The sequence below is a fragment of the Corylus avellana genome, chromosome ca3, assembly GCF_901000735.1.
Source record: "Corylus avellana chromosome ca3, CavTom2PMs-1.0".
NCBI lineage: Eukaryota > Viridiplantae > Streptophyta > Magnoliopsida > Fagales > Betulaceae > Corylus > Corylus avellana.
In genome coordinates this window covers 9901123-9928902 of record NC_081543.1, presented here as the reverse complement: position 1 = coordinate 9928902, position 27780 = coordinate 9901123, and the positions used below count along the sequence as shown (strand labels likewise).

Sequence of the window (27780 nt, the reverse complement as noted above, 5' to 3'; positions counted from 1 at the left end):
CACGAAAGTAATGAGTTAAGGTTAAAGGATTTGATCTGTTTAATTAAATAGATCGAGTTAGGACTGATTTAGATACATGCGTCGATGCAATTCGAACCCGACACGTGGATATGAATTTCAACCCCTAGTTTAGTAAAAACAACATGATCCTAGTTGTGCAAACAAGGGGTAGCAAAAGCTATGTTAAACAACCGGATTAACGCAGACCCACAAAGACATCATCTGTTTGGTTACAACGCACTAATTGGTCTTCTTCGTGTCAAAAGAATTGAATTTCATGATTAAGAGCTCAAAAGTTTGGGAGATTAGCACTAATAATTCCGTTAGTAGCTCACAAGATTAATACAACAAATTGGATTTGAACTTTTGACGCGTCAAAAACCAAAAAGATGCTAAAGCAATTGGTGTCAGCACAGGAGGAGGATATAGTACAAGTGCTAAATATCAAATATGTATAGGAGATAGGTGTACGAGCATAGATTTAGATTCACTATTGGGGTAGGTGAGCCTTGATCTGAACCGTCCATTTTGTTGTTTTTGAAGCACTATCTTGGAAGTGAATCTATGATTATCCTAATCATCAACTTGATCAATTTCATCATTATTTGGATTTTAAATTTTACTTTATCTGGCCGGACACAATCATAAGGTCTAGCTTCGTTTACCATCATAAGACATAGAGATGCACCATCATTCGAATGGTACATAAGCATGCAAAATAAACCAAGCTGTTCTTAAATTGCTTGCTTCATCTTATCTTGTATCTAGAGATTATTGCTCATTTTGTATAGATCCTATTCGAATTGTGCTAGTGCTTCTAACCCTTCAACCACCCTCTCCGATGGTTGTTGTTACCAAACAAGAGTTTGGGTAGGGTTATAGGGTATTTCAAGGGTCATGCCCATATCTGCGTCCCTTTCATTAAAGATTTGAATAAAGTTAAAAAAATCTCGAGACGGTCGTGTCTCGCCCACTGGTTTGGTGCTTAAATTGCTTTATACAGCCCATTTATTGGCTTTTGCCCAAGATTCAAAGGACCAAGTCATTTATGATTCGTTTGAAATTATTTGTTGACCCATTTCCTATTTTCAGTTTCTTTTTTTGGCATTGTATTTTTCGTTTGAGTTTATTATTGGGAAACCCACCCATTTTTTTCAGTTTTTTATACCTTGGACCCTTTCCTTATTTGCTTCAAAAATTAAAAAAAAAAAAGCTCATTGCAAATTTGACTTGAATTCAATTGTTTATTGGTTATGTTAACTTTTATAAGTTTATGAATAAAAACTAATTTATCTAATTAATTAGAATAATAAAATTCAAACAATTAACTAATTATTAGTATGAATTTACAATATAAACCTCATGTAAAGAATTTGAACTTGATTACAACCCTAGCCATCTTCTTTGGCCAAACTTCTTTTGCTCTATCCATGACTCATTCAAAACAACCAAACCTTTCGGTGGGTTATGCTATTTAACAATATATATATATATATATAATAAAACATGGGTATAACACGTAGGATACAACGCAAAAGGTGAATCTTCCCCTTTTTCGTGCAATATATGTAAACCATGATTCAATGCATGCTGTCACCAAGTCTAGTAATACATGAACAGCGCAATAAAAATTTGTTTTTTTGTTTTTTGCACAGGCACGCTTGAAATAGACTGTTTGACATCAACAAGGATCAGACCAGAATACCCATTGGTAATCAATCCTCTACTGCTGCCAAGGAATTATGAGTTTCTCCACCTTTGGTGTGTTACTGCTAGCTGCTTGATGCTCAGATTTTGTTCGTGTATGCTGCAGCTCTTGCTCTGGCTATCAAGAAAGAGGTAAAAATCCAGAAGAGAGCAATTAAAGATGAGAAATTATAATGACCAATAATATATATAGTAAAGTACAATCAACCTTAGAGAGTTGTTATTATTATGACACCACTTCACAAACATGTATACCTCGCTTTCCCCAACATAAAGAATCACAAAGGAATATTATGATACCCATTTTGGCATGAAAGACAGAATCTTAAATCATTAATTAATCTGTTCACCATGAAAATAATGATTATTTTTAAGAGAGTCACAACTCAAAGAAAGCGACTATCACTTTAACGAGAAGGATCCACTCCATTTCAAGTGAAATGGAGAGGGTCCATTTAGTATATTTAGAAAGGCATAATTGTCCATTTAATTTTTGAACAAATTTTTTTAGACAACTATGCCACCCTAAATACACTAAATGGACCTCTCCATTTCAAGTGAAATGGAGAGGATCCATTTCCCACTGTAACAGGGCTTGGGCAATGACATCACTCTCCATCACTCTCCATAAATGGATCATAACAACTTTAAGCAAATCAAGGACACACTGTCGATACTAGCGACCAAACTACGTGTCCTACACTTGTCACTTGTCACTTGTCACTTCTTCTCCTTACTCGAGTTTTCAAGAAGAAGAAGAGCAATAATGGTAAAGATGGTGCAGTCATAAAAAGAAAAGAAGTAGCAATCACAATTGAGACTACAGCAATGAATAGGTTAAAAAAAGAAGCAGGTGAAGTTCTGGGTGCCACGATACGACAGAGTATACAATTTCAGACTAGAGTGGAAAAAGTTCAGAAAATAATGTTTTTCAAAATGTCACTCATACGGAGTGCTTGCTTCCATCATCATGTTAGAGAAAGCTGAGAAACCCCAAGGAATTGGCCCAAGTGGTAAGAGCTGTAAGCCTCGTTTGATTTGCGGATTGTCTTGTCCATTAAAAAAGGACTAACTACCACTGAGAATAGAAGAGTATGGAATAAATTAGCTATTCTTATTCCTTTGTTTGGTTGTAACACTGGAATAGACTACATAATCATATTCTTTCGTTTGGTACAATACAATATGTTGGTAGATAGAATCATATTGTGATCTTATTTCCTAAAATACTCATATAATACAAATACAATTTATACTATTAAGGACCTTTTTTTTAAAAAAAAAAAAAACATAAACAACTATACTATAATTTTTTTTTTATATATTATTTATATAAAAAAATCACATAATCATCATATCAAATCTGGGTCCAAACTTTACTAAAAGATAAAATCTAACAATACCCCATTTAGTTTTTCTCCAACAAAAAAATTATAGTTGAAGAAAACAGAATCAAACTAAATCTTGAATTCTAATGCCAATCAAACTCAATCAAGAAAAATAAACGGTATAGGAAGTAAAAAAAAAAAAAAAAAAGAGAGAGACGGAGAAACAGAATCAAAAGAAATAAAAAAATAAAAAATAAAAACTGAGAAACAGTACAGAGAAAGAGAGACGAAGAAACAGAATCAAGAAAAATAAACGGTAAAAACAAAAAAAAAAATGAGAGAATGAAAAAAAGAAACTGAGACTCACTTTGAGAGATGGAGATTGTGAGAGCCTCGTAGGTGTTAGAAGGGTAGGGTTTTTTTTGACAATTTTACACGTTAATTTTAATCTCAGAGTAATGGATTAGCTAAGTCACTCATTTTTTAGTGGCTTAGTTAACCCTGTGTGTATGAGATTAGTAGTCTCATGGAAATAGAGTATTCCCAGAAATAGAGTGTTACCAAACAAAGGACTAGCTATACCTAATGTTACCTAATCCAATCCAAGGATTTAATTCACGAACCAAACGGGGCCTTAGTCTTGGTGGTATTCCCATCAAGTCCAAGGTTTAAATCTCTTTAGGTGCAAACAATTTCTTGTGACCAGCTTGCCTTTGAAGTTGGAATATTACCCGATCCATGTGGAGGGGGCGCTTTGCACGGATTCAAGGTTTACCTAACAGGGGAAGGTATACGAAGTGATCTTCCCTTGAAGGGGTTCCTCGTTGTAAAAAAAAAAAAAAAGAAGAAAAAAAAAAGGGAAGATGAGAAAACCATCCTATCTATGCCTCGATATGACAGGACACCTGTTAAAACTTGTGGTGCCATATGACCCCCTAACTAACCAGTCTTACGCCTGAATGCCATTAAAAACAAAAAGTGCACAGCACAAACAATCTATTAGAAAGAAGAATAGAACAATCTATTAGAGACTGCTAGTGAAAACAGGGCCCTGATTGTAATCCACGAACTACTACATGACATAAAAACCTATATGCATAAAAAGCAGTTTAATTGTCGTATAATTCACATTCTGACAGTGACTTGCGGTTGTGCTTTACCTGACTATTCCACACAATAAATAAATCCATGTTTTCCTACAGTCATATAAGTTGTGCCCTTTTCAGGTCAGAGACAACTCCCCGGTCTTCGGAACCTCTTTCATTGTACAGTACCTGGGCATATGACGGAAATACTCAGTTATTATTGTATGAAAATTAGACCAGACATTAAAGTAAATCATTCTGCTGGAAACACCTTATCAATGATGCCATATTCAACTGCTTCACTGGGACTAAAATATTTTGGACGCCTGATGTCAGCTTCAATCTGCTCAGGTGATTTTCCAATATTCTTTGACAGAAGATCAACCTTGCATGTAAATTAAATAACCATGTCAGGTGGTATATCGGCCCACAATTAAATGCACATCTAAATGCAAAGTAGCTAAAGTCTATCAGTCAAATCAGAATCAACTCAGCGCCATTAGAGCTGTTTAGATGCAATTGCAGCAGCATTTTATACATAAGCACTTTTTATTCTTTTACTTTTTTTGGAGGACTGAAATAGAAGCTTAAATATTGGTTTCTAACAGTGCTGTCATTGCTTCATATAACAAAACCAAGACTCTAAAGCTCAAATACAGGTTAAACACTGGGCAATTGGACAAATTTTTATGTCCAATTGATGAGTCTCTTGCAGTTCTTCAACCATTTATTAAAATATGTTAAACATGATAACCAAAACCTGCGTTTTTTCTCTCTTCCTTTTTCATTTTCAAACTAACCCCTCTCCCTCCATCTCTCACTCTCTCCCAGACACCCATGCTCGCACACGCAATGAATGAGTCATTTACTATTTAACAATCACATACATGGCTCCCTAAAGTGGATGAATATGATATTAAGTTTTATACTCACTTATAATGGATTCGTAGTAGGAATAAAAATCTTAGTCATGCGAAGAGATATCTTGAAAAATAGACGCTTATTGACAAATATCTGCTGAACCATATAACCCATACGTCTTTCATTGATTAATATATAACATAATTTTTGAAATTGGTTCCACTTGCTTGCCATTTAACAAAGAAAAAGAAAAAGTGTAAAAACACCTCCTTTTCGTTTTTAATAAGCTTTGCTGATCATAAAACAAAGCAACAAGGAGCTTCTAATCATCCTTCCAACTCGTTCATCAAACAATGAAATTACCCCGCTTAATAGAAATTTCAAAATGTATAATAGTGATCAAGAATGGAACATGAAAGGGCGAAAAAGTCTAATATAATGGATCATTAAACATACCAACTCTGCCTTCACATTCTTTACTTCTTTTCTTGCCAGGTCAATATCAGTTGCTTGACCTTGGAACCTGGCAATTGGCTGCAGATGATTGAGAAATAAGACCACAATTTTTGTAGGAAATGTAATCCAGGTGTAAACACCACTATATCATATCAATAGCAAATTTCCAACCTTGCTAAAAGGCAAAGCAAGACTGTCACAGAAGGCAAAGACAACATGAAAGGACAATATTTCAAAGCATTAGAGATCACTGGTCGCCAAGAAAAAAACCTGCTTTATCATGATTGTTGATGAGGGCAAAGCAGAACGGTTTCCCTTCGCACCAGCAGCCAAAAGTAAGGCTGCTTCTCCCCAGGCATTACCAACACAGAGAGTAAATATAGGTGGTTTGACATACCTGCAGTGGAAGAGAATACCTATGTGACAAACACACCATAGAGTTCATAAACTCCACAATTGTAGACATACATAAAGTCCACAGTTGATTTGCAAATGGAAATTATTTTCCAAGCTTATTTGATATCCTTTCACAAAAGAGAACCACTGAAACAAAGGTTATTAAATCATCAATTACACCAAAGCAAGTAAATGATGAATGAGACCAAAAAAAAAAGTATATATATATATATATCAACTATAGAATGGATAGGGGGCTAAAACTTTTTTTTGATAAGTAATTGACTCATATTATTAAAAGCATAAGGCGCCCCTAAGTACATAGAAAGTATACAGAAGGAAACACCTAGTTCGAAGAAGCAAAAAGAACAAGGGATAGGGGCTAAAACTAAGTACACAAGTAAGCAAAATGTGGAAGTCCTTAAAGTGCAAGAAGATAAAATCAACACAATTGATGGCAAAGTTGGAACAATTTCATTATACACTGAGCTTTGTGTAAGCTCAGATATTTTAAATAATAAAAATAAAATAAACATTGGTATGTGGAACTTTTAGGAGATTTAATCACCGAGATCTAGCGGCCAGGTAGTTTTAGAGGCAAAGCGACATTTAAACTCTAAAGACCTCAGCATTATTCACAAAGCACAAAATGAGATGATATCTGAATCAGTTTAAACATTCTAGATTACAACTTTAAACTCAAAATATGGCCAAAAGAATCAGAAGACAAAGAGGTTCTACGTCATCTGTAAAGTTCACTAAATGAATACATGAACTGCTCAACATAATATAGACATTACAATAGGTGAATGATGACATATTTGTGAGAGCATAAACATTAATGACCTCATAACATCATAAATAGCAAAAGCCTCAGTCTCGTAACCCAACTTCTCGCCACCCTGAAAAGAAGTGCAAAATGCTATTAAAGGCACAAATCATTGCAATTAAATATTGAAGCACCATTTTTCAGCATCATATCAAAAATTGGTTTATTAAGATGGAACCAACAAAAAAGAAAATATTGATATTTGAAACTTAAAAATGGAGACCCTGATGCTGATTTTTTTTTTTTGGGTGTGGAAGTGGCGGGCTCTGGGGGGTGCTTACTATTGGAGCAAAAGGCTAAGTTTGATTTTCAATAGCTTTAATCACATCATCTCTTCCCTTATGAGCATATACCTTCTCCCTCACTGTACCTTTACTCCATATTAATGCTGTTTATGTGTAAATTAAGCACTTAAGTATCATCATAGTTATTTTTATCATTTATTCATAGCATATATCCAATAATTCATTATGCTTCCTCAGTTTTGACGGTTCTATAATCTTCTGTAAATCCATAAAATGAAACCACTACCTGGGGGCCCTATGTCAAGCAAGAACATCAAGGTGGAATCCATGATTGCGAGCCAGTGCAACTTCTTTCTTTCTTCTCAGTTTTCATAAATGTATAAAACTAACAGCATATTTATTTTAATTCCTTTCTTTTTCTTCGAAAAGGAAACACAAAGGATAGTGTTTGATAAGGAAGAATCAAGCTTGCAGATCTAGTTAATCCGTTTGTATAAGATAGTTTCCAGACATCCATAATGGACACTCAAAAAGAATATCCAAAGAAAGTTTCAGAAGCAAGCTAGAGAAACTAATGAAAATATTGACCTTGGTGGTTCCAGTGGAGTTTATGTATAGGTAGATAGGCTTGTCAGCATCTTCGTACTGAAGGTACAAAAATTCTGCTAGTATCAACTCTGTGACCGAAGGAACAAGGGACATGCCCAAGTAAACAATCCGGTTTTTGTACAGGTAAGACGCCAGGTCTGGAGGAGGTTGCTCCCATGCACTTCCCCTCGAAAATGGAATAACCTGTCCACAAATATATCAGAGAACTGCATTCGTAGAAGTTCAGCAACACGTATGGTATCTTAGGGTGATATATAAGGAACTGAATGTGAAGTAGAACAACTAGATGCTGCTCACATGAAAATCAAAGTAAGGGTTAGACCAAATATTGTTGTATTGCATAAACCCAATCAGCAACAAGTACTGTTACAAGTGCATTTTAGCTGTGACATATTTGAAGAAATGATGAGGTTTTAATCGGTATATCTTAATGCATAGGCAATAACTAAAAATCAGAATACTGCATATGAACTACACAATCTGAATACTCTAGGACATATGCCAAATGTCTTAGTGAAATTACATAAAAGCTACTGCTTTGAATTTTACCTTGTGATAAGTTAAATGTCCTATATAAACAAGTTCATCCATTTCAACTATTAGAATATTAATTGAATTTAACCCCAAAGGGTTGGCCCAAGTGGTGGAGGCCTTGGTCTTGAGGTATCATCCCTTCAAGATCCAAGGTTCCACACCTCATGGGTGCAAACAATCCCTTGAGGCCACACCCTCTTGTGAAAAGCCAGCGATTTAACCAATTCTATTTAGGAAAATTTCTGAGGGTGCTGTGCACGGGACCGAGGTTTACTCTGCAAGGGTAAGTCCGAAGGGCCCTACCTTAGAGAGGTTCCCCGACATAAAAAAAAAGAATATTAATTGAATTCACACTTTTTTATAAGCTTAAAATTTTCAAACAGCTGATAATTGAATATGGTATCAATGCCCGAGTCTATAATTTACCTTCCATTTTCAAGTTTTCAAGTAAAATATTCTAAGTATTAAACCTCACTTATTGAGGGATTATTAGCTTAAGTTTTTAGGACAAAATGTGACTCAACGTCTACTTCTTCCATTGTAGACCTAAAGTCTAGAAGGTTGGGGTGAGTCAAATTTTAATGTTTGATTTTTTTAATTTTTTTTTACATTAAATTTCCTTTTCTATAACACATTCGAGTTTCGCAGTTGAGCTTTTAATCCAAATTCTCCATCCGAAAATCATATTAGACTCACACACACAAGTATGCATATACATTATTGACAACGCATAAACCCTGTAAAACCTGACAATTTTTAAGTTACCCGATTAGATAAACAAAAAATTAGAGAATTTCTCGAAATTCAAAGCCAATCACGACGACCTAGAAACCTAGCAAACGATTTTAACAATGCATTGGTATTTGGGACAGAGTTGTACCATGGTTACGACACCTCGCTTGCCCTTCGACGCCAGATTGAGAGACAAGGGACGGAGCTTGTGGCCGGAGAAGTCGGCGGAAACGCTGCCGCCGGCGAAGGTAGGGAGGAAGTTGGTGGAGAGAGAGGCTCTGGGAGAGTAAGAGTTTAAGGTGCGGTTAGGGTTTAGGGTTCGGGAAGTGATGGGCGGTGCTAACATGGGCCGGTGGAGCGCAAAGCTCGGAGCGGTGGTGGCGAACTCCATAGCAAGCGGTTGGTGCTGCGCAGAGTGAGAGTGAAATAAACGAATAGCGGAAGATTGAAATGGAAAGCCAATCTATGAAGCGGAACACTTGAACTCAGCCCAAACCCAATCTATTAAGCTGGCCACTTGAACCCGGCCCAAGCCCAATCAATGCAACCATCAGCTAACTAATTCTGTGTTGTAGTCCACCTTTGGTTACCTCTTTTCATGACCCTTACAAAGGCAAACGGATCCTCTCCAAATGAAATGGAGAGGAACTAATTGTTAAAATTTGAGGGGCAAAATTATAATTTCACTTTTGATAGACAATTTTGCCCCTCAAAAGTGATAGACAATTTTGCACCTCAAAAGGAAAGCAACCGGTTCCTCTCCATTTCATTTGAACCTTACAAAGGATGGGTCTTTTATTGTTCTATTGGGTTCATTTATGGATCTATGTTTTATTTTTTGTTCTTTTTTTGGCATTGCTTTTCTCATTTGGGTATTTTATTGGGGACCCACCTTTAGGGGTGTGTATCAGTTTGGTCGGTGTTGGTATGGGCATTTTTTTGTGAAATTTGGTGAAGTCGATTAATTAACCAACTTCATACTTACAAGAAATAGTTTTGACCTTTTCGGCTAATCACTTAGTCGGTTAATAGGTGATCAGTTAATTGTCAGTTACAAGTTTTTATGTTAAGATTTATCAACATCTTTGTAACTACAGAATCAGTAGAGCATATATATGCTTTATAAATAAAAGTAAAAAATAAATTCATGGAACACACACCGAAAGGACACCCACAAATCATTTGGACAAATACAATAAGGAAACCTACGAGATAAAATTTAAAATTCCTTTGAAATTTTGGTTAAGTCAGTTAACCACCAATTTTTTTTTCTTTTTACCGCCTACCGAACCAAACCAATGTCGAAACAGTATTTGTATTCTGCCTACCAACTGTCAGAAGTCGGTTGTCGGTCGGTGATTGTTCAATGACGATCAGTAGGTAGTAAACAGTTAATTTGTCCACCCCTACCCACCTCTTGGTTTGATTGATCCCATGTTAACCTCTTTTTTCTGATTAGGACAAAAAATAAAATAAAATAAAATAAAAAATATTTATTACTGCTTGGAATATCCGGTGCAACGGGCATCAATGACCATAATTGACTTAGGTGCCGTAAAAAAACTACAACATACAGAGATTTGGCCTCGATCCTCTCTATCTTTTGAAAACATTTTTTTTATTATTATAGTATATAAATAACTAAATTTATATATTTCAGTCAAAATAATTAAGCTTGGCCTTTGCCTTAAAAAAAGGCTTGGCCCTATTATAACAAAAATCATTTTATACCTGAACCTTAAACAACCCAAATTACCATGCGCAACAACCTAAATCTGTCATTAAAAATTAGACATGAGCAATCGCATTTAAGAGCAACGTAAAAGAGATTTTAGCATAGTAAGAGCAACAGCATAGAAGCGGATCTAGATCCATTGAAATTCTTAGGAGAATTTCAGTTTCTAAAATTTTAGATCTAGGCCGTCTATTTTCCATCAAAAGGTTATTGTTCTGCCACGTGTCCCACTACTAATAAAATAATTAATATTTATTATTTTATTAGTAGTGAAACATGTGACAGAACAATGACCTTTGGATGAAAAATGGACAGTCTAGATCTGAAATTTCAAAAACTGTCAGTTATTATTTTATTAGTAGTGAGACAAGTAGCAGAACAATGACCCTTAGATGAAAAATGGACAGCTTAAATATGAAATTTCAGAAATTGAAATTCCTCAGTAGATCTTGATCATAGAATTCATCTTTTTTTTTTTTTTTTTTTTTTTGAGTTGATTCTGTATCAGTTGATAATGGAGTAGAATCTATCTGTTTCCAGCCACTCATTTTTTAGTAATTTATTGTTGTTTTGAGGCTCATTGGCTACTCTCCAACTGTTGAACATCTTGTATAGGAATCTTAGTTATTTCCGGACTGGTGCGGCTCTTATAGAATCTTAGGTTTCTTCACTAATAAAAATATATCCTCATTAATTTCATCATGACAATCTCTATAACAAGATCCACCAAGTATCTTTGCTACATTCCAATTTATCCCTCGAAACTTAAAAAAAAAAAAAAAAAAAAAAAAAAAAAAATTATCATAACCAAATATAGGATTAGGATTAGACATACAATGAGGTAAAAGATGGAACCGAATTCACGACAATTACTTAGGGCGTGTAATGTGAAAGATCTCATATGTGTGTCATCTGCATAAATAAATTTTGAGTTATCCGACCATTTATCAGACAAAGGAGTTCCATATGAAATTTTTCACATTATCGGCCTAAATTGCTAGCAATGTGGGTAAATAATTTTTGTGGATCCTTATCCCACCCAACCATTTATCAGAGCAAGTAGGTTTCATATGGTATCTCTCAAGTAATGCTATACATTGCCCCATGTTTTTTTATTATTCTCAAAACCTATGTGGCTTGATCTCTCATAACTTTTGGTGATGGAGATTGATTTTTTAGATGAGAGACCATGCCACATAGGCATTGAAGAGATGAAAGGAAAATAAGAGGTGATAAAAATAAAATTACTCAAAGTCTCTCCTACTATTTGCTCAAATTACTAGCAATTCGAACAAAAAATCTACTGCAGGTAAATCCTTATACATCAAGGCTATAGGAAGAGAAAATAAAGATCCTATTTTGAATAAAATCATCAAGGAAACCCCAAAATTTCTTGTTCTAAGGCTCACATAAAACATTAAAAAAAATTTAAAAAAAAACACAACCGGAGATGCCCTACTCAAAATTTTGCTTTATATAGGGTATGAGTGGTTGAAAGCATGCAAAAGTTGTCAAAGAGTTTACAATGGCTCAAGAAGTTGAAGAAGAACATGTTGAGTCACTCTCCATGGGAAACGATTTACAGGTCAAAAACTTCATATGGTCCGAGGAAGAATGGCCGGCAATAAACTACGACGACTTCGCCGACGGAGACGACATTCCCGTCATAAGCTTCCGGGGAGTTTGTGATTGGCAAAAAAACAGAGACTACCAGAATTTGTGCGAAGCCATGGTAACTGCTTGCAGCAACTGGGGATTCTTCAAACTAGTAGATCATGGGGTTGCTCTGGAAACCATTGACAAGTTTAAATTCCGGTTGAACGAGCTTTTTGATCTTCCAATGGAGAAGAAGATGAAGGGTGGTAGGTCGGTGAGCTTGCCGTTGGGGTACAGTGCCACAAATCCTGAGTATGGAAAAAATTTGCCTTGGGCGGAGATCGTGCAATTGCTTCAGTCACCGCAGCAGGTTGTCGCGTTTGCTGCGAAGGTGTTTGGTGATCAACATCAACCATTTAGGTAATGTTTCTTTTTTCTGTCGAAAAAAACAGAGCCGATTATGAAAACTAGAGTCACCAAAATATAATATATGTTTTTAATTTTGAGAATGAAGTGTTTGAGTTTTAGGCTTGTGACAAATAAAAACATAGGCAATTATACTAAGAAAGAAAAAAGAAAAAGAAAAATATAACTATAAATCATTGCTAATTATTTTTGGAGAGAACATAGTTTAGTAGAGGTGAAAATGAATAATCGCTAGCTAACTGCCTTAAAAGCAGTTAGTCTAGCGGTTAGCGGTTATTGAGTTTTTTAAAACCGCTAATTGCCTTTATTATATAAATATATAATATTTATACTTATAACATGATCAATTGACCGTTAAATCACAATAAGTTTCGTTAGAAAATTAAATCACAATTTAAGTATTAATGTATTATCACTATAATTTATATGATTATATCTCATGATTAATTGGTCATTAAATCATATGATTATAAAATAACAAATTATACATATATAATATGACATAAGTAATAAGTATACAAGTTCATACTAATACAATAATTAAGTACCTAAAGATTTAGTTCCAACGTATGGTATAAACTTATAAGTCCATATATGTTATTTGTATCATATGTTGTGTAAAAGTTAACCCACAAAGATTGTGGAATTTTATTTATATTTTGTGTTTAAGTCTCTAATATTCAAGTCCTTTTAAAACATTGGTAATTGACTAAATGTTATATAATTAGGGGTGTAAAAAAAAAGGGGGAAAATTGGGACTTGAACCAGTAAACCAAAAAACCGGGCAAAACCGGTAATCAGGATGCCCGGTTCCAGTTTTGGGGTTTTTAGATACTCGGTTATAATCGGGTAATCGGGTATAATAATAATATATTTTTAATTTTATATATATATTTTCGAATTTAGTATATTTATTATTATTATTTTACTCTAAGGTTCACAAAAATTGTAAATCACTTCTATATTTTCGAATTTAGTATATTTATTAATATTTTTGAATTATTATTTTTTTTTTAAATGGGGCACAAAATGGTTAAATTAAGCCCAAAAATTAGGCCCAATACCTAAAACAAACTCAAAATAAAATGCAAAAAATTTTAAAAAATCGGATAACCGGGTACCAATCGGAACTGGCCGGTTATTGTATAACTGGTTAACTGGGTACCCGATTCCGGTTCCGATTTTCAAAAATCAAAAACCGGTACCCCGATTCCGATTCTCGGTTTTGGCCAATAACCGGGAATTGGAACCGGGTTTTCACCCCTATGTATAACTTGCATTTTTTTTTTTTTTTTTAACTACAAGTAGATGTAAATTAATGTAAATTTGAGGTCAAATATTTTAGATTTTTCAATATGGGCTCCTTTTAGAACAATTTGGCCCAATTTGGTATATAAAAACAAAAACAAAAAAAAGCTCAAAATTGAAAATAGGCCCAAAGGCCCAACTTTGAAAAAAGCCGTTATAGCGGGCGATTATATGTTTACTAAAATGCTAACCGCCTAGTGGATGCGGTTAGTAAAATTTAGACTGCCTTTTCACCCCTATATATATTTTAGCCTTCCAAACTATTACTTAGTTTGTAATTATCTCTCCGAACTTTAAAAAGCGACATTGAAGCCCCACATATTACCATTGTTGTTCAAATTAGACACTTCTGCATTTTTCTTTCCAAAATACCCTTGAAGTTGTTAATAAATAAAATTTAGAAATATATAAAAATAACCATTTGAAAAAATAAAAAAATAAAGGGGGCTAATATGAAAAGGGCCACCCATTTTTGGTGCCTTTAGTTTTTTTTTTTTAAGATGGTTACCTTTCAATAAATTTAAGGGTATTTTGAAAAGAAAAATGAAGAAAGTGTCTAATTTGACACGCTGTGATAGTGTGGGAGACTCTAATGTCACTTTTTAAAGTTTGAAAGTATAAGTGCAAATTAAACGGGTGATAGTCCGAAAGTTAAAGTGTATTTTTCCCTTTTTTTTTTTTTTTTAATGAGCTCCCTGTACTTTTTAGACTAATTAACTTAACATTCTTAATAAATATTTCAGCAATGCAATGATTGAGTACATGCAAGAATTGGACAAACTAGGAATGAGAATATTTGAGATGTTGGCTCATGGACTAGGCCTCCAGGAAGACTTCTTCACAAGGAACTTTGAAGAGAAAGATGCCACCATGATTAGGGTTAACAGCTATCCTCCCTGTCCCCTCCCAGAAAAATGTCTAGGGCTTGGGAGCCATTCAGACCCTCACACCATGACAATATTGTTGCAAGACCATGTGGGTGGCCTTCAAATCTAAAAGAGTGACAACCAATGGGCTGGAATCCGACCTGTCCCCAATTCCTTTGTCATCAACATTGGTGACACCCTTGAAGTATTCCCTATCTCTCTCACTTTTCCCCTACACTTACACACACCGACACGGATAAGGATCCAAGACAATTACCCATTTTTAGTTTGAGCAAATAATGTGAGAGATTGAGTTTATATGAGATCCACTTGTTTTTGATAGTTGGTCGAACGGTCCAAACCTTATTTGGGTAGATGGGTCCCATATAAGCTCTCTCACATTACCTACCCAAATTGTTAGTAATTCGAACAGATAATTGTTGTAGATTGAAGGTTCAAATGATTTCATTATAGTATTCGTACACACATTTCACTCTCACTAGCATTCTATATATTGTTCTTCTTATGTTAAATAAGACTTGGATGTTAGAATTTTTGTTTATTTTGTTTGTAGGCATGGACTAATGGGAGGCTAAAGAGTGTTGTACACAGGGTGGTGAACAAAGAGAAGCAAGGGCTATCAGCAGCATATTTTCTTAGCCCAACAAGCTCTGCCATAATACAGTGCCCTCCTAAGCTCCTGGACCCAGGAACCAATTCTAGGAAGTACACTCCTTTCACTTGGGAAGATTTCAGAAAGGAGCTTCTAGTACAAAAAAGGGTGCTAGGGAAAACTGCCCTCAATAGATATCTTATATCTAATTGACCGGGCGTGATGCTATTTAGTAAACTCTTATATAACTGTCATGTAAGATAATGCGGTAATAAAAATCAGCATTTTGATCAGAGTTTGTAAGAAAGAAAAAAATTAAGCTCCAATCCAAAAGCTGATTTATGTTGCCACGTCATCTAGTTATATGCATTCCAGTTATACAAAAGTACTAAATATCATTACTCTTAGCAAGGCCAAGGCATAAGCAGTATTTTACATTTTAATAAAATGGAGTTATTAAGTTCAATCCATGGGAGAGGACCGATTTAGGAGAGGCTACCTCAATTGTGTAGCCGACTTTTCATGGTTTTGTTTTATTGAACTTCCTATATGGGGGGAAAAAATCAATATTATTGTTATGAATTGCAATGCCCTTAACTTGAAGCTCATCAATAGTGACTCCTCCTAGGTCAATCATCTGAAATTCTCATTCGAATGGAGTTGTAGACGAGTGTTTCTTCTTCCAAATTCTGTCAAAGCTCTCGGGGTGTCAAAAAAAAAAAACAACAGTGTACCAACTGGTAACCGGGAAACTGGTTTTGAAACCAGTTGGAAAAAACCGGTAATCAGGTATCTGGTTCCAATTCTCGTTTTTTACACCTGGTTATAACCGGATAACCGGGAATATATATAAAATAATATATATTTTTAGGGCATTTTTAAACATTGAATTTTTATGGCATTTGTAAACATTGGATTTTAGTGACATTTTTAAACAATGAAATTTTAGGACATTTTTAAACATTGGATTTTTTTTTTTAGGCCCAAAAAGCCAAAAACAATGATTTTTATTTTTTTAGGCCCAAAAAGCCAAAAACAATGATTTTTTAGGTTTTTTTTTTTTTTTTTTTGAACAATCACAACAAAGCCCAACTTATTTGGACAAAAATGCTAATTGTGTTTTTTAAAAAATGGGCAAAAAATTGTTAAATTAAGCACAAAAATTAGACCCATGGCCTCAAATAAGCTCAAAAATTAGGCCCAATACCTAAAATAGGCCCAATATATATATATATAGTACCTGGTTACCCGGTTCAGGTAACCAGGTACCAACCGGAACGGCTGGTTATTGTATAACTGGGTACCCAGTTACGATTTTTCAAAATTAAAAAACTGAGTATCCCGGTTCCGGTTTCCGGTTTTGGCCAATAACTAGAAATCAAGACCGGGTTGACACTCTTAGTCAAAGCAAAATCGCTTGTCAGCAAGTAACGTTCGAACGCGTATGCAGATCACGAGTGATACTATTTTATCTCATCTATACAAGATTTGCCAACGAGATTTTCTGCTTGCATAATCACTCTAGGCAAGTTGGCTTGTTTTCTTTCTATACTTCCAATGTTTGAACCCTAAAATTGGGATTTGTCGTCTTGCATCAAGTGGCTGCCATGGGGCTTTTGGAAATTCATAGTAATTATTTCTTAAAAAGTGTTTTGTGTTTTATTTTTTATTTTTTTTAAATCTTTTATATTTGGAAAAAGTTTTGTAATTTGTTTGGAAAAGTATGATAATAATGGAGGCACATATAAAAACCCATTTTTGAGTTAAGGATTTTCGAAAAAAAAAAAAAAATCAAACACACCCCTAATTTGGTTGAACACAGACTCAAGTGTTTATCCAAAATGCATCACACGCTTCCTCACTAACCCTAAACAACTTTAGACTGTAATAGACATTGACTTGGAAGAAATTAGTTAATGGATATATAAGAACCCTAAAAGGGGGACACAACCCAAAGGACATTTACTTTGTACCTTCGCATTTCAGATTTCACATTCTTATATAGTTTACTTTGGACTGATCATTAATGCATCCTTTTACTCTGGTTGTTGGCTGTCTCTCCCTCACCATGTGCCTCTTGCTTTTGTGCATTCCATCACGTTGTTTTTAAGATTCTATGACTAATGAAAGGTCGGCCAACTGTAATTATTATACAGGGCGTGGTCATAGTAATTTTGTATCTGTCGAGAATTGCTTATATGAGGGACCTAGACCGCAAAAATCGTTGGTACTTTTTCAAAATCAATTTAATCATAGCCTGATTCAGTTTCAGCAAAACATCAGTAAAATTTAAAGCACTTTGGCTGTGTTTGGCAAAGGGCCGGACCGGACCCAAAAATTCAAAAAATTATTTTCAAAATCAATCCCAACATTCTTACTTTTGACATCACATCAATTATTTTTTATTACTATTCAAATAATAAAATTACTACAAAACAAATTTTTTCACTTTTTTATACAAAATATTCTTACTTTTTTCTTTCATATCAATCCAATCTGGCATAGTACTGTTCCACTCCCTTTTTCCATTTTATTTTCAAACACAGCCAGTACCAAACCGGTATAAGTGATTCTCTATGCAAAGTATCGAAATCATGCTTTAATACATTCCTAACCTCATTGGGATTTCTTTGAGACCGTTGAACCACGGCTGTTATTGATTATTTAGCATTACTCTTTACTAATAGCTCAACCATTGGATTAACTTTTTGATGAAAAAAAAAAAAAGTACTTCTGCATGGTTTCGCTGTAAATCGTCACTGTTTGGTCGCTTCATTTGCGGCGGCAGGCGTGTCGGCGGTCGCTTAGTATATTTCTGGGCAAGTTCTTATTTATTTATTTTTTTTGATAAGTACGTGTCCACTACTAAATTATATGCAGTTGTATTATACTAGAAATAAATTATAAGAGAAACTGCATTTACTCCTTTCTGGGCAAGTTCTTATTGGGATTCATGGGGTAGAAAACATGTTTTTTAATCTTCTTTCTTAAAGCTATGTTTGGCGTGTCGGTGGTCTCTCTGAGTTGAAAACGACGGGCAACCCCACCTGCTTTCCTTTTGCATTTAATGTACCAAACATGCCGTTTGTTTTGTTGTATAACGATGATCGCAAACCATAATAAACAAGTCTTTCCACGTTGCTTGCACGTCATTACCGTGTCCCACGCATTCCTCATTATACAATATTTATATATGTGGGGCTGGCTGGGGTAGGAATCTTAAGATAATCTTTTCAGATGGAATTTTTTTGCTTTTTGTTTGAAAAAAATGTTATCACATGGTATATATAAGTCAAGGTAATTTTAAATTTTTTTGTAAGGGTTTTGTGTTTGAACCTATTTGTTTGCGCTTTTTTTATTTATTCATTATAGAAAGCAGAAGATAGAAAAAAAAAAAAAAAACGTTACCAAACGAGAGTGTCTTTCTTAATGTTTGTATCACATGCTCCTTATGTTAAAGTAATGATTAAGTGATTAAATTTATCTTTTTCTATCAGCTTAAGCTTTTTGGACAACTTGTAGTGTAACATGGTATCAGAATCAAAGGTTCTGAAATCAAACCTTGACTTCATCAAATCATCCCATCTAAATTAAATATTTCACGTGTTGAACATCACCTATTGAAAAAGAATTTAAGCTCATACATGAGGAGAAATATTAAAACAATAATAAATCTAAGTGTACTACTAAATTATATGCAGTTGTATTATACTAGAAATAAATTATAAGAGAAACTGCATTTACTCCTCTATGACTGTCACTTTTTGTTTTTTGTTTTTTTAATAATGTCTTTTAAATGTTTTAATTTTTGCAATGTCGTCCCAATTTAATTATCATTGAGATTGCAACACCTCTTTTGTGATAGGAAATGATAAGAATACCCTCCATAAATTATTATTATTTTTTTTTTTTTTATCTTAACCGAAATATTTTTGTCATTTTAGATTGTAAAAAGAAAGCATTTATTACAACCCTAATAGTAGATTGAAGTGACAATATAAAAATTAAAACATTAAGAAACACATTGCAATAATAATAATAATAGTTTAAGGAAAATAAACATAATTAAACCTAAATTATATATATTTTTAATTATTATTATTATTATTATTAGGAAGAAGAAAGGCATGGATTCCCACAATGTGGAATGCATGTGTTCCGTCAAAGCCGCTGGAATCTAATTAAGGGGAGACGACAGATTCGCCAAGACAGGGGAAGTGAGACACGTGTGCCTGCACATGTTTGTGAAGGAGAGAAATCATGATGAATCTTTGAACTCTTTTTTTGCTTTATTTGGTTTTCTCCAACCTCCATTTACTTCGTGTTAGTAGTGTTAGTTCGACCCTACTTTGGAGAATGATGAAAGAGAATTGGGATTATAGCCGTAAAATTTGCGGAAGAAAAACGCTACATACTACATTCATATTTCATTTTTATTTTACTGTGTTGAATAGATTGAGATTCACAATAATTATTTAGTTGTTCAAATTGCTAACAATTTGAGCAATCGTCTGCATAAATGGCCAGACGGTCCAAATAAATTTTTTTGGAAAGTTGAGTCCCATGTACATAGGCTCCCTCACAATAACAGTCAAAATTGCAAATATTTGTTGCGAATTTCTATTTTGGCTGATGTGAAAATGTGTAAGAGTCTTTAAGAGATAATTCAATTGATTGAATATCACGTTTTATAAAGCGGGAATTACTAGTTCGAATCTATTTCCTCCCTTTCTCTCATTTTGTGCAAACGTGTAAAAAATAAAAATCAAATATTCAAAAAAGATATAACCTAAAAGACTTTTAACATGTGCATGTTTTACATGAGCGGAACGTCCTTTTATTTATTAGATTCTATGGAGGACAAGCAATCCCACATAACCCAATAAATTAAAGTTATAAAGGCTATAGTATCTAATATTACTCAAAAGTGAAAAACCCAAAAAATGACGGCCTCAATAAAGGGTTGCTTTTGAAGAAGAAAGTATAAAGTATACTATAAAAAATAAAGTTTAAAGTACTGGTAATGCTTATCGCCATGTCAATGACGACAAAAATTTGCCCTTCAATTGGTGATGAGTTAGTGATAGGAAAAAAAAGAAGAAAAAAAGAGAGAGTTAATAATAGTGATCAGTAGAGAGAGCAAAAAATAGAGTTGTACCTGCGTCAACCGCTGCGAAAGCATGAAAAATTTAAGTATTACGATCAGTAAAAGTGAGCCATAACTTCCACCCCAACATAATCGATTGCAAAAGTCACGAAACCTACAAAATGCGTCAACAGAAAGCCTCCAATGAGGGTGTGCCACATGGATGGCAAATACGGAAAACCGGCTATGAAAGCTAGGCAGTAAACACCTGATAAAAAAGGGGATTTGGTCCCCTTCTCTTGGAAATTATCTTCGGATAATTTTCCAATAATATTTTCCCAAACTATTATGACTTAAAGCATCAAAACTATTAATTTTTTGGCCCGCTCGGACAAACTCTTATATTGAACTCTCATTTCCTTGTACGCACTTCATCTAACTGCTCTCACTCAAAAGTTGAGCAAAGTTCACTCCTTTTAACTCTTATTATAAGGCGTGTGAATTTGACCGTTAGCTGCCGAGTATGGCGAGTAAATCTATCACTCTCTAAAGATGATAAACATGTTCCATGCAATGATCAATGGAGGGGGCTACGCGTTGATGGCTATTGGCCACATAGTTGAAAGTTTTGTGTACTATTAGGCAGTATAGTGGAGTGATGTGAAAGAGCGATGGAGACATGCCAAACCCATATATATATGGAAGAGAATCTCTAGATTTATTGCGTTTTACATGCTTTCCTTTTCGATGTGGGACAACTCCATAGTGGAAGTATAAATTGAATTTTATAATCATCATCCCAGAAGGATTTCCGCCATGTGATTAAAACATGCAATTAACTTCTCTGCGTGTGGAAAGTAAAAAATTTACACAGAAGTGACAGCGTTTCGCAACCCCCAACCCCCTTCCTCTCCCGCGTGCTAAGAACAGGAAAAAAAAGCAAGAGTACAAGAAAAACGTTTTTGACATGGAAAAACGTTTTTTTTTTTTTTTTTTAATTATGAAACATGGAGATATATTTGTTACGGACAGAAATTTTCTTCAAGCTAGTTTGGAAGAAATATCTTCCAACCCATATAAAATAGTGTCAAATGTCTATAAACATTTAAAATATATATTAAATTTAGTCTAAGTTAATAAATTGCTACTAATAAGGTTAAAAATTTAATGTACATTTTAAATATTTATAGACACTTAGCATTATTTTACATGAGTCGAAGGATATTTTCTCCAAACTGATTTAGAGGAAATTTATGTCCATCTGTTACATAGTGATGTATTTTGATTGGAAAAAATTAAAAAGTGAAAAGCAATTAGTACCATGATAATGCGCTCATTATCTCCAATTAATATATAGAGCTTTTAAAATTAATATTGTGCACATTCTACACCACACTAATTGGAAACACTTAATTATCACTTTGAAGTAAAACAGTTCGCAATGAATGCATGCTAGTGGGCGTCTAGGAATTTTGTTTTGCATATATATATATATGCTTGAACTCCTAAATTGTTACTCATCAAACTATTATTTTGTTGAGAAAGTTTCACTTACAACTTCTGATATTTTATAATTTTTGTAATTTTAGTGTATACATCTATTAATTTTTTTCAATTTCAACGACTCTCAGTTAGGATTTAACAGTAAATCCTAAAATAGAATTTTTCCAGGAAAAAAAAAACATAAGAAAAAAATTGCAAGGACTTAGGAGCCGATTAGGATTTAAAGGAATTTGCAAAAATACTCACCCCTGAATCTTATAAAAAAAAAATTAATATATATAATTTTTTTTAAAAAAAAAAATAGATATTTTAGAAATTTTGGCAGGATTATAAAATAAAATCCTAGGTGAAATTGAAAAAAAATTGAAAGATTGATACACTAATTAGCTTAATTGACACTTGTTAAAGTTTTTTAAGAATGATGAAAGATGAGAGTTGGTAAGGTAAGTTTTTCCTACTTTGTTTTTGTACATATCGAAACCAAATTCAATTGTTAATTTATATCTTTTCCTTTCTATGGGGAAAAAAAATGCAGGGAAGAAATATGAGCTACGTACGTAAGTGCGTATAAACTTTATTAAACCTCTTTAATATATGTTACAAAGTTTGATTGTGTTGCTTAACACTAAAATTAGAAACGGCTCTTTTTTTCAAAAAAATAAAAATAAAGTATATGATGGTGAGAGTTTGGCTAGCCAGTTCAGGATTGTTGAATTAAGAAATTGCCTTTTGGAATACTTTTGACTTGAATTTCTCCTTTTAGAACTCATTCAAAATTCAGCCTTTTACTTTAACTGCCCTGGGAATAGACTTCCTCACCCAATTCCCTAATGACCCATCTGCTTACACTTCTTCATATTATTTCAGCTGTTGATGACATATTAGAGAAATTTTAGCATTAGGTAATCATCTGGAGTATTCAAAAGGCAATGGATTTGAATATTGAAAAAAATTGTTGGGATATTTCTCAATTTTTATAAATACATTTGCAGGGTATTCGCATCGGGCTAGTCAAAATAATCAAAACGTCATTTTAATTAGTTAGCCTCGAAACAAAGAATACCAAAAAAAGTTCAAAATCCGAATAGCCATTTTGGCTAAAAGCATTCGTAACGTACGGCTTCTTTGTATCATATTTCACAAAACGTCACTTACAACATCTTCCTTATTGTTTCCATAACGATTGTGTAGCTTTTTTAGCTTTCAGATTTTGTAAAAAATGTGAGAGTATATAAGAAATGACGTTGTTTTCCAAAATTTAAGAAAAATAAAAAGAAAACGGTTGAAATGGTCTAACTCTAAGGATTTGATTAGCACGTAACTCAACAACCCATTAAAAAAAAAAAAATCAATATCATTCTCTCTTATTTAGAAACAGTGAAAATAAATAAAAATAATAATATTTTAAATTAAAAAAAAAAAACAAAGATTAATAACTAAAATATTGAGTAGGAAATAGGTGATTTGAAAAAATGAATAGTTAAAATAAATAAACAAACAATGTTCTTCATTATTCCTTTTCCATTATAAACCAGGTGTTATTATATATACATATCATACTGTCGGTCCACGACTAATATTCAACTATCAATTTGAGTCTGACCAATGAAAAAGATATATAACTTTACCAATAAATATATATAGACGAGGGCAAAAAATTGTAAAATCATAATTCATTTTCACATAACTGACTCTTCCGTCGAGGTGCTGTAGTCTATTTTCAGTAGGACCTTTATTAGTTTTCCATGACGAAAAGTCGACGACGAATTAAAAACAAATAAATAAATAAAAAGAGTTTTCGTGGACAAAATCCTCAGCCTGGAGCCCAAGAAATGTCAGCCTGGAGCCCAAGAAATGTCACTTCGGTTATCTCACATTTATGAGGAATACTTTAAACTTGGAATACGATTGTCAACGTTTGAGACCACGAAATTTGAGATATTAAATTAAAATTAACATATTTAGTCTCACCCATACACTTGAAAAGATTCAAACTCCAGCATTAACGAGTTAAGATTGAAAAATTTATCGGTTTAATTAAATAAGTCAAAACATAGTGAGCTTATATAATTTTTTACTTATGTTCGACATAATTTGAACTTGACGAACGATATTTAGGGTTGATAATTTTTAAGACGACTCACGAATCAAATATGAATCCAAAACAAAATTAACCAATTAAAGGGTCCAACACAGTCCACACGTTTAAATAAATGTGTCAAATTAAAATTAATAGATATAATTTTATGAGAAATGTTTTATTTATTTATTTTTTGTATATTTTCTATTTATTTATGTATAAAATATGAATAAATTTATAATTAAATATGTGAGACGAAGTGTAAGTCTCATAAATTTAATAATAATAAGTAGATAATTGTTTCCAAAATGTAGCTCAATCGACTAGAATCATGTTTAATGAAACAGATATTACTAATTTGAATCTCTCACATGTGCGAACAAGTAAAAAAAAAAGAATAATAATAATAATTTTTTAATTTTATACTCATAAATCGACGATGAGACAAATTGCCGGCAACGTCGTAGTGAACGGAGTGCCTGAAGTGAGACATGGCCTTTCACGCCCGAGAGCAGACTTTTAAGAATGTCTTTGTCTTCGGTTACAAAACACGAACGCGCCAATTCAAGTCGAATGGAACAGGTCTCTAAACTAAAATAAATAAATGAAAGTAGCGATAAAAAAAATATTAAAACAAAAAAAAATGAATAGAATAGGTCAATACGTCTATTGCTTACTATACCCTCCAACGTCTATTCGCATTTACGGTTTCTCAGATATTTGCAGTATGGTTCTCGTTGTAATTGTAGGTATATTGAAGGGCATTTAGCAAGATTCACTCTATATAAAGGCTGCTTTGATCTATTCAATCCCAGTTGGTTTTGGCTTTCAGTGTCTCTTCTTCATCTCTCATTGACTCTTTCTCTCTCTCTCAAGATGATGGCTTCCATGCTTCCCGCTAACAATATCCAAATGTTTCAGGCCAGACAGAACAGTTTCAAATGCCAAATGTCTCCGTTAAACCCATTAACAAGATCTTCTTCTTCTTCTTTTTCTACTTCTTGTTCTTTATCACAGACTCTGAAACCGGAAACACCAACGCGGTTACACCTAGCCAACCTCGAAAAACTTCTACAAACAACAGCGCCGCCGGACCGGAAACCGGTTCTTCAAGATTCCAATAATGGGTCTGTCGAAGTTAAAGGAAAAGGACCTCTGGAGGGGCTTAATTTGGCTAGACTTATGTGGCCGGAAATGAAGGCGGCCGAGGAAATGTCCCCCAGACATCTCAACCGCCTGCAACGGCTCCTGTCGAAGACAGACGAATACTCCCCGAGAAACAATCTCGGTAGCAAATGGCGGGAGTACCACGGCAGCAACCACTGGAAAGGGCTTCTGGATCCGCTCGACGAGAATCTCCGGCGAGAGGTGGTCAGGTACGGCGAGTTTATCCAAGCAGCCTACCATTCCTTCCACTCCGACCCTGCCATGTCGGCTCAGGAGCCTCCGCAGCCGCACCACGTGGCGCTCTCGGACAGGTCCTATAAAGTCACCAAGAGCCTCTATGCGACGTCGTCTATCGGATTGCCGAAGTGGGTCGATGACGTGGCGCCGGATCTTGGCTGGATGACCCAGCGGTCCAGCTGGATCGGTTATGTCGCGGTCTGCGACGACAAGCGGGAGATCAACCGGATGGGGCGGAGGGATATCATCATCGCCCTCCGGGGGACCTCCACGTGTCTCGAGTGGGCCGAGAATTTCAGGGCCCAACTTGCCGATATTAACCCGACGACGACCCACGGGCAAGCCAAAGTCGAATGCGGGTTCTTGAGCCTCTACAAGACACCCGGCGCTCACGTGCCCAGCCTAGCCGAGTCGGTGATCGACGAAATCAAAAGGCTCATGGAGTTGTACAAAGGCGAGACGCTAAGCATCACCGTCACCGGCCACAGCCTCGGCGCCGCCTTGGCTTTACTAGTCGCTGACGATATAAGCACGTGCGCCCCCGACGTACCTCCGGTCGCAGTTTTCTCCTTCGGCGGCCCTCGCGTCGGCAACAGAGGCTTCGCCGACCGCATCAAGACTAACAACGTTAAAGTTCTACGAATCGTCAACTCCCAAGACGTCATCACCAGGGTCCCCGGCACCCTCATGAGCGAGGAGCTCGACCAGAAACTAAGAAACACGAAGGTCGGTGGTGTGCTCGACATGCTCGACAGAAACATGCCGTTGTCGTACTCGCACGTGGGAGAAGAGCTACGTGTTGATACGAAGATGTCGCCGTACTTGAAGCCCAACGCTGACATGGCATGCTGCCATGACCTGGAGGCGTACCTCCACCTGGTGGACGGATTCATGGCGTCAAACTGTCCGTTCAGAGCAAATGCAAAGAGAAGTTTAGTGAGGTTGCTCAAGGATCAAAGAGCTAATGTGAAAAAATTGTATACCAGCAAGGCAAAAAGCTTGAGTTTAAATCTTGAAACACCGCGGCTGCCCAGTATGTCTGGTTGCTTGCCAAGCCCATCTTGATATATATATATACACTGTAAAATGGTACATACTTCCACAAGAAAACTTGTAGCGAGGTAGATCTCCATGTTTTTGTGTATGGATCTAAATTTATTCATTTTTATGGTGTTAAATTTTTGCGATACACTGTAATTTAATTTGGCATCTAAACTTACGTACTAAGAAGTGATCGAGGTTATCCATCCAATCCTAAAAAGTTTTTATAATTCAATATCAATGTTATTGGTCTAGTTAGGACAGTTAGGGCAACGTGAAATTAACCAATTGCAAAGGAAAAAAAAAAGTGATTATAGTTGGTCGTGCAATTTTTTTAACGACCGGATCTGGATTGGTGATGGGTCACTTACAAGATAGAGAATCGAGAACACTACAATGCTTAAGTTAGCGTAATGTTTGAAGATATTTTTGAAATAAGGCAAAGGTTTAATTTGAGAGAATTAACAAGAGTCTATATTTTAGATGATGATATGCTGCATTGTCCTACATTCAATCCTTATTTTTTCCCCCATGTAGTAGACTCGTGCCATTATCTCTAGGTAGTGGGTAGTTATTCCCCATGTGGTACCGGTGGATCATTATTCTTGGGATTGCTTGAGCGGGATTCATGTTGGATTTTATCCTTAGTAATAGTAATGAAAAATGTTAATAATCCATCTTAGTATTAAGCTCCGAGTAGAGATTTATGGCTGTCATGAGGCAGCCAAGCGTTAGACATTTACAATTTTTTTTTTTTTAATTAAAGAAGATAAACATTAAAGGAAAATTTAAATTTGAGATATTAACACCAAATTTAGGATGATTGAATCCCTTTTTAGTGAAATCATCCCTAAAGGGTTAACTTTTCACCCCTAAGTTTTAATTTTGAATTCAAAAACAAGTTTTGAGGCATTACAAACTAAATATTAATTCATAAAAATTTAACTAAAAAAAAAATACGAAATGGGGGAAGAGAGAGAGATTACTATGATTTTTTTTTATTTTTTTATTTTTTATAAAGCTACGTCAAACTTTGACATACACTTATCTGACTCTTGACAGCCAAATAGCAGGACTCTTAAGCTCTTGCATTGAAAAGTTTCAATTTTAATGTCTTAAATTTCACACATCTTTTGATAAGTCTGAATCAGACAACCAGTATACCTATTAATTAACCGTTATTATCAGTTTGGTTGGCAGCTTTCACATTGGTCGAAGTCTACCTTTTGAATAGTAGTGGAAAGGACTACCATCTTTGTAATCCCACGATTCTTTGGCTGGCAGTACGTTTGGTATTGCTAGCTTTCTTGCTCTATCTTTTTTTCTTTTCTTTTTCCTTT

General features: G+C 34.7%; 2 protein-coding genes and 1 pseudogene across 3 annotated transcripts; 2 read left to right on the top strand and 1 right to left on the bottom strand.

Annotated features, from left to right (window-relative positions):
• Positions 1-1525: 1525 nt before the first annotated feature.
• Positions 1526-9233, bottom strand: LOC132173759 (ATP-dependent Clp protease proteolytic subunit-related protein 4, chloroplastic). 2 transcript variants are annotated; one of them, XM_059585354.1, is made up of 8 exons: positions 8931-9233; positions 7496-7699; positions 6680-6735; positions 5708-5834; positions 5438-5515; positions 4392-4505; positions 4196-4309; positions 1526-1825 (listed from the first exon to the last, which is right to left on the bottom strand). In XM_059585354.1, exons 1-7 carry the CDS (start codon positions 9171-9173, stop codon positions 4238-4240), a joined length of 894 nt encoding a protein of 297 aa, XP_059441337.1. In that variant the 5' UTR covers positions 9174-9233; the 3' UTR covers positions 1526-1825; positions 4196-4237. The 2 variants fall into 2 exon arrangements, with proteins under 2 accessions (XP_059441337.1, XP_059441338.1); XM_059585355.1 differs by having other exon boundaries at positions 1526-1821.
• A 2809-nt stretch (positions 9234-12042) lies between these two features.
• On the top strand, positions 12043-15539 carry LOC132174046 (gibberellin 20 oxidase 1-like; annotated as a pseudogene).
• Positions 15540-24827: 9288 nt separating this feature from the next.
• Positions 24828-26561, top strand: LOC132175658 (phospholipase A1-Ibeta2, chloroplastic). The gene has a single exon (XM_059587673.1). The coding sequence runs from the start codon at positions 24872-24874 to the stop codon at positions 26462-26464; it is 1593 nt and encodes a 530-aa protein (XP_059443656.1). The 5' UTR covers positions 24828-24871; the 3' UTR covers positions 26465-26561.
• The last annotated feature ends 1219 nt before the right edge of the window (positions 26562-27780 follow it).

Excerpts from the sequence above, each read along its gene's own strand:
- LOC132173759 (XM_059585354.1), bottom strand. The coding sequence starts at position 9,173 with ATGGAGTTCGCCACCACCGCTCCGAGCTTTGCGCTCCACCGGCCCATG. Across the intron at positions 5,835-6,679 it reads GCTATTTATGATGTTATGAG|GTATGTCAAACCACCTATAT; the intron begins GTCATTAATGTT and ends CTTCCACTGCAG. Across the intron at positions 4,310-4,391 it reads AATATGGCATCATTGATAAG|GTACTGTACAATGAAAGAGG; the intron begins GTGTTTCCAGCA and ends TCATATGCCCAG.
- LOC132175658 (XM_059587673.1), top strand. The coding sequence starts at position 24,872 with ATGATGGCTTCCATGCTTCCCGCTAACAATATCCAAATGTTTCAGGCC.